At 38.5% G+C, this 7,500-nt stretch overlaps 1 protein-coding gene across 1 annotated transcript in view; it reads left to right on the plus strand.

Annotated features, from left to right (window-relative positions):
- The window catches only part of LOC138860046 (NBAS subunit of NRZ tethering complex-like), a 6,175-nt gene extending 2,265 nt beyond the window's left edge, over positions 1 to 3,910 (plus strand). Inside the window, exons 2-8 of the mRNA XM_070116846.1 lie at positions 7 to 14; positions 545 to 745; positions 1,112 to 1,342; positions 1,923 to 2,057; positions 2,239 to 2,409; positions 2,520 to 2,630; positions 2,851 to 3,910. Coding sequence (XP_069972947.1) covers positions 7 to 14; positions 545 to 745; positions 1,112 to 1,342; positions 1,923 to 2,057; positions 2,239 to 2,409; positions 2,520 to 2,630; positions 2,851 to 3,012 — 1,019 coding nt within the window. The 3' untranslated portion in view covers positions 3,013 to 3,910. The remainder of the gene's footprint in view (positions 1 to 6; positions 15 to 544; positions 746 to 1,111; positions 1,343 to 1,922; positions 2,058 to 2,238; positions 2,410 to 2,519; positions 2,631 to 2,850) is intronic.
- The last annotated feature ends 3,590 nt before the right edge of the window (positions 3,911 to 7,500 follow it).

A 7,500-nucleotide genomic window follows, 5' to 3' on the forward strand; every position in this document is an offset into this window, starting at 1 on the left:
ACCAAGATGTTGAGGTAAGAAGGATTTTACTCAGATGTTTGAGGGAGTATTCTAAGTTAAAATGTAAAAGGTGAACAGTGCAGTTTAGATGATATTGCCTTAGTTGGAACAGACTCTTAAAGGTAAGGCAACACTTCATAAATGAAACTAAACTTCATATTCAGAACTAAAATATTTAGCTGGAAATGTAGTTTGATTTGGAAAGTTTGGCTTCAGTTTTCTAAGGTATTTGTTTTGCCTACTGATATTTTGTTTTTGTTTTTGTTTTTTTGTATTAATGCCTTAGGTCTACAATGTTAGAATTTGACTTGATATGTATAAATGCAACATTTGATATCCTATAATGGTCACTCACTGAAGAATTTTTATGGAAAAATAATAAGATATGAGTTAGATATAGCCTATGTGATTCATATTGTTTTACTGCACTGTTATATATTTTCATATTACCATTCTCAAAATACTAAGACAGAGTAACTGAAATAAATAGCAATACTCTATGTTAACTGAACCTGTTTCTTATGTACTAATGAAACTTTACCAGGTGGCAATAGACCATAAGGAGCTGTGTGAGTATGACATGATGAAAGTCCTTGATCACATCTTGTCACAAATAGCCACTTACCTTAGTGAAGGAGGAGAGCTTTTATCTGAGGAGGAAGTGTTGCAAGACTTGCGAGCATTAGGAGAAGATGCAGCGGTTCCTCTCACGATCAGGGTAGAGGCTCTCTCTCTTGCTGAAAAGGTAGGAACTTATTTATTAACATAAATATAGGACAGTAAGATGTGTACTGATGAAAAGAAAACACTTGTTATTGTGTTTCTTATAAATTCTGTGCAAGTTCATTGTTCTGTTTTTTTCTAAATGCAGTAGTTTTACTTGTATGTAATTAAGACCCTGTAAAATGTCCCCTTTTTTAGAGATTTCATTTGCTCTATGGTGGTGTAACACCTTCAAAATTAAAACAACCAAACATTCATTTTAAAAAATAAATGTATAGATATGTAAATAATGCATTTTATGGTTTGATACAAGTATCTATTGCATAATAGATTATAAATCAAAGGTCAGTTGAGTTTCTTTTGTTTGTATTTTAATTTGTTTTTGCAGCATCTGTCACTCAGCGAAGAGGACCTGCAGGTGGTTTGTGTACTCCGAACTGGAAGTGTTGTGGCTTGTGGCTGGCTGGATGAGGAGGAGCTAGACATCCCCCTTGATCAGGTGTCATGCAGTGAAGGAAGGGCAGCTCTCCTAGCCAAGCTCATTGCACACACCAAGACTTTGCAGCAAGCTCAGGCTTTAATTGATTTGCTCAAGTTGTGGCCTCCATTTGGGGATGATGTAAGACTCTCTTTCTCCTCTTAAAGTATATGCATAGAATTCATGTCAGTTTAGTTTAAGGAGTAAAAGAACTTTCTTGTGGTGGAATAAATAATACCTAGCCTTAGGGGAGTCCCTTGCAACAAAAGAAGGGAACAAAACAAGATCTTAAAGTGCGAATGGGCAGTCATTTGAAAGGAACTAATGCTAAGCAATAAAGACTAGAAATTCAGATGAGAAAGAGCAATTATTAGACTATTAGATACAGTCAACAAAAGAAATAGCACATTTGATAGCATTGCAATACTATCAACCAAAGGAGATTAACTTTACAAGATTTTTTTTTGTAATATTTGAAAAAGATTTTATATAGGCCTGACTTAAGCCCTACATAGATGATGAGGAGTTTTGGAACATGTACTTTGATATAGGCTATAGCGCTTTGACTGCCCTTTCATTTTGCCACTCATTGGCAACTCTTAAACCTTTAAAATTTCTATACATATGAAACAAATTTTATAGGAATGCTTAAGAAAAAAGTGTGACCATAGGAGAGTTTGCTCTTAAATATTTTGTAATAGTCTTGCATGCTGCTTTTCAGAAGTACCAGGACAGCTTAACCAATCCATGGCTATCAGTGTTTAGGAAAATAATTGAAGCAACCAAGAATAACAACACACCAAGTGGTTTAGAGATCATTTGGGAAGCAACACAAAAAGTTATCTCGCAAAACCAGGTAAGTTTGGTTGATAATCTACCGGGCACATTCACTTGCATATTAGTTGTGATTATTATATGACAGAGAGAAATTTAATTCTGTGCTTATTATATTTATAAACTTAGTCATAGATCTAGCAGTGCAGTTTAAATAGAAAAAAGTACATTAAATATTCCATTGTCTTGGTTTTACTTTTCAGCTACCAAAGAACTGCCTGGTTGAGTTGGTGCAACAGTTATGTACAGCAGAAGAGGACTTTGGTGCTGTGGCATTGAAATACAGTTCTAAAGTGGCTCTCTTGAGTGATGACCCTCAAATCAATGGCTACATGATGAGGAATTTAAGCTCTCTTTTGGAGAAAGATTTGGATGTGAGTCAATGTTGATTTACCAGTGTCTTCTTTAAATCTTCCAGTCACTTGACTAATGTTTTGCTTTGTGCATGTTATGCTCTTACTGATTATGTTTATTAACTTTCCAGGTGACAGAGAGCCGTGACTATGACAATGATTTGTTAGCAAGGTTGATTCCACGAGGCTTGGTTGCTCAAGTGGTTCTTACACCTTTGTATGGTCCCCTAGTGACTTACCTGGTATGTTATGAGGATTGTTGCTTTTATGTTCTTTATTGCTGGCTCATTTTTTTTTTTTTTTTTTTTTTTTTTTTTTTTTTTGCTATTACTGATTTGTGTAAATAACCATATTTCTGTATCTATTTTCATAATCTGTCTCTCCCTTGCTCTCATTCTTTTACTTCTTATGAAAAAAGGTGCAAAAGTTAATTTTACCACCATGTATTGCTTTATCTTGCAGAGTGAGACTGGGGACAAGACACAACTGAGAAAAGCAGTCGAGCAGCTAGAGACTGCGGGTTTCTACAAAGAAGCTGCCAGTTTAACTGTTATGCAAAGCTCAGTTCCCAAAGCACTTCAGTCTATTTCTTCCGTGCTCAAGACTTATAAAAAATGGCTTTGAATCTGTATGGATTCTCACAAAACAATTCCATTTCTACATGTATTAGGAATAACTGCACCTTCTTTGTTACTCTGCCACAGAATTATTGTTATTAAGCTCAAACTTTGTTTTATTTTGATGTATTGTGTATTATTTATGCTGTGTTTCTTCTTGCAATTGGAAATAAGGAATTAAACAAGTTTCCTTAAAAGTTAGAGAGAGGTGCTACTCTGTATGTATTCTTTTTCTTAGGCTTTGTCATGATTTAAACTTGTATAGAGAAATGCATAGGTAATATGTAATATCAGATTATAGTAATATCAAATATAATATCCAATTAAAAGTATACCCCTCTCAAAGGTTTAGAGATCAATGTATTTCATATTAGTTCATTCTTTTGTATATGACCCCTTTCTCTTCACATAGAAATGCATGCCCTGTTTAATATAGAAAGCAGTTTTTGAGAAATAAGCATGTAAAAAAAAATCTCCAGACAGTGGAGAATGGATAGATGCTTTATATGTTTAAAATTCAGAATTACTTAGCTTTTACAATGAGATTAGCATCATGATATCAGATAGCTTCTATCTACAAAAACATTTTTTGTAATTTGGTAATTATTAATTTTATAGGAGTAAAGCTTAAGAGCAGTTGATGAGCAGGGTTTTTTTTGTTGTCGTTGAATTATATTATATTAATTTTATTTGCAAATACCTAAAAGATATGCATGATTCACTTTTTATAAGATAGAATGTATTCATGACAGTTGCTCTTTTCTTCCAGAGAATTTGATTACATGCCTGTGGATTATATTTTTCATTTCTATGTATGATATAATAGACTTTCTCATTGGTACACTGGTAGCACTCTAATTAAATGAATCATGTTAAATTCACAATAAAGGCTTTGGGTGACTCGAGATGAATATTTTTATTACACATCTTTGTTTAGAATTAGATAATATATATATATACTTGATAAGCTTCATGTTGATGAAATATCCAGGTTTGGATTATTATTATTCAGTATATTTCTTTTATTCTGTTATGAAGGTCTGACTTGGAGCAAACCAAAATTTTCCTGTGTGAAATATTTTGGAGACACAACATTGAATGAGCAGCTGTATATGGTTAATCCTCCAGCAGTTAGTTGGCTTGCAAGTGGTGTTGCAATTCCTGTGCCAGATCCACCCATCATTAAAGAACTCCTACCCTGACTAAGGTTAAGATCTCTAAGCTGAAGGGTGCTAGTGAATGGTGATAAACCTTAAGCTTGGGGCTTGCATACTGTCCCAGCAGCCACCTAGAAGCCTGGTCCATTTCCTTAACCCTGCTAAAGGTCCGTGGGGAATGGGATCAATGGGACTACAGTAACTACTGTGGTATCACACTGCTCAGGCAAGGTTCTCTTATATTCTTTTGAGACATTTATGACCACCTATTAGGGCACCAGAGACTGTCATGAGTTTGGTCATGGGCTGCTTGCAGCCTACATTGATTCTAAGGTGTTTGATTCAGTACATCACAAATCACAAAGGGAGATCCTGAGACTTACGGGAATCCAGGCATGCATTATTTGACTTATAGGAAGCTTATATGCTGGTATTGAAAGTACTGCAAACTGTATTCATGTTGACAAATGTGGAAAAGGTATGAATGAGAATGAATATATTCAAAATACAATAGGTGCTTTTAACCAGTTTGGAACATAACTTCAACAGAAACATATCTTTCATGTTAATTAAGAAGTGAATCAAGGCTGTGTATTTGTACCATCACTAACATTTGCATGGACTGGTTAATGGCCAGAACTATTGTTACTTGAGCAATATAGGACAATATCAAAGATAACCACCCTTGACTCTGCTGACGATATTGTTAGGCTATCTGAGTCTCTGAAATCACTGGTGGTGACTCTTGGTGCATTCAGCAATGAGATGAAGCCCTTGGATCTAGAGGTCTCCTGGATGAAGTCCAAGATCCAAGATTTTAGGGGCCTGTTAGGAGAACCTGTTCAGTCACTATGTGCTTGTGGCGAGGACTAAAGTTAAAGAGAGCTTTACATACCTTTACATACACACAGTTACTTATCTGAATATGGTTCCATATGACTTGAAAATAAAAAAAAGGCAATGCGTCCAAAGTGATACTGAGAACTTATTTACTTGTAGTTGTACTTGGAAAATGGAATTCAACACCAATAAATACCATGTAGTCAGGTTTGGATAAAGGGAAAATAGACCTCTATACCAATACAAGTTAGGAAATGCAGTAATAAACACAATAGATAGGAAAAAATACCTTGGAATAATCGTAAACAAGAACTTACGCCCAAATGGTCAGTTCAATGAAAAGGTCCATAAAATGTTAGCACTGATTGCCAACTTGGAGAATGTATTCATATGTGTAGACAAAAGTCTGGTAAAGAATATGGTTGCAGCCTTCATAAGATGGCTTTAATGATTATGCTGGTCAAGTACATACAGGAAGAGTGAAGTTAGGAAAAGATGACTATACATTTGAACACAAGAAAGAAGAGAAGACAGTAAAAAAATTAATGTAAGAAAAGTTAATAAAAGGTCAAAAAGTTCAGTTTCCCGAAGATATTTATTGAAACATGGAACAATTTCCTAAATACCATGGTGTGTGCCAAAAATGTGCATCAATTCAAAAAGTTTTACAATGATTTACACGCACACACATACATATATTTATATTAATATATGAGATGTGTCAGAAAAGTTCCAGGACTGATATCACAGATTTCAAACCCAAACTTCACACTAAGAATTTTCTCCTTCAATGAAATCCCCCTGGAGTCTAATGCAATTTCTCATCCTCTGCCACGCTTGCATGAACTCCTGGAAGGCTCCTCCCACCCAGCAAGATAGGCAGGCTGTGGGTCCCGCTGGACCCACAATGTTCTGGCAGTCGCCGGCCCAGAATGAAGCTTCTGGGAGAAAGCTTTAGGGAACCCCCAGGTCTATGATGGATCCCGCAGCCTGCCACTCCCTTTTCTATGGAGCAGTGTCGGCAGGAGTGGCAGAGAATGAAGCTTCCGGGAGAAAGCTTTAGGGAACCCCAGGTCTATGATGGATCCCGCAGCCTGCCACTCCCTTTTCTATGGAGCAGTGTTGGCGGGAGTGGCAGAGATAGCATCCACCAGGAGCGACTGCCCAAAGTCAAACCTTAGGCGGGAAGGCAGGATGGGGGCTTGGAACATCCATTCTTTGTGTCAGGTTGATCAGCTGCCTCTGCTGTCGAGGGAATTGGGGAGGCTGAGTGGAGGTGGCTGCTCTCTCGGAGGTGAGAAGACCTAGCAGCGGCACGATCAGTATTGGTGGCTACATTTAATACTGGTCAGGCCGCAGCAACGGTCACCATCTCCAGGGAGTAGCCATGGCCATCTCCAGCAGACTCAAGCCCTTGGTAGTAGAGGTTAATCCAGTCGATGAGCGTATAATGGTACTGAGACTGAAGCTAGCATTTGGCTTCATGTCTCATTGCTGTGTATGCTCCTACCAATGTTTGTAAACTTGACGGGAAAGAGATGTTCTACGCCAAACTAGCATCTGTGTCAGACAGGTGTCCCCGGCGGGATATTCGTATTGTCCTGGGTGACTTCAATGCGTTTTTTGGCTATGAGATGTCTGTCAGTCCCCATGGTTCGGGAGCTGATGCCGGCAGCCTCCTTTTCCAGGACTTTGCAAGGTCCCAGAAATTGAGAATTTCTGGCTCCTGGTACCAGCGCCCAAACCCAAATCGTTGGACATGGTACAGTGATGCGGCTAATGCTACCAAGGATATCGACCACATACTCGTTAGCACTCGTTGGAGGATCCTCCAGAATTGCAGGGTGTATAGGAGGGCTGAGTTCTGTGGTGCAAACCATAGATTGGTTGTAGCTACCCTCCGGGTCCATTTAAAAACTCCCCAGCGGTCCAATGATCAACCCAGGGTGTTTCACTTGGACATGCTGAGGGAGGGCGAGTGTACCCGGGGGTTTGCTAAGGTAATCTCTGGACGTTTCACAGCGCTCGACAATCAGACAGACCCTGTACTTCTGTGGGACACCAAGCATGAAACACTTGATGCAGCTCAAGTAACAATTGGTGAATGCCCGAGAGTAAGACTATATTTCATCTTGCAGGAGACACTGGATGCCACAGATGCTTGTCGTGCTGCTCGTCTGACAGGGGATCGGGATTTGCACTGTTCTCAGGTGCGCAGTACTCGGTCACTGTAAAGAAGGGACAAAGAACAGTTTATTAGGAGTCCTGCAGAGGAGGTAGAAGGCTATTTCTTAGTAAATGACCTTCGTCCTGCAGAGGAGGTAGAAGGCTATTTCTTAGTAAATGACCTTCGTCCTACATACCAAGCCCTGAGAAAGATGAACTCCAAGCTCTCTTCACAGGTGACAGCAGTTCGCTTAGCAAGTGGCCAGATCATCTCAGACCCACCAATAGTTAACTTGGATGTGGGTAGTGCCGAGATTCCGTTGCCGGAGCCA

The sequence above is a fragment of the Penaeus vannamei genome, chromosome 39 (genome assembly GCF_042767895.1).
Source record: "Penaeus vannamei isolate JL-2024 chromosome 39, ASM4276789v1, whole genome shotgun sequence".
Classification (NCBI taxonomy): domain Eukaryota; kingdom Metazoa; phylum Arthropoda; class Malacostraca; order Decapoda; family Penaeidae; genus Penaeus; species Penaeus vannamei.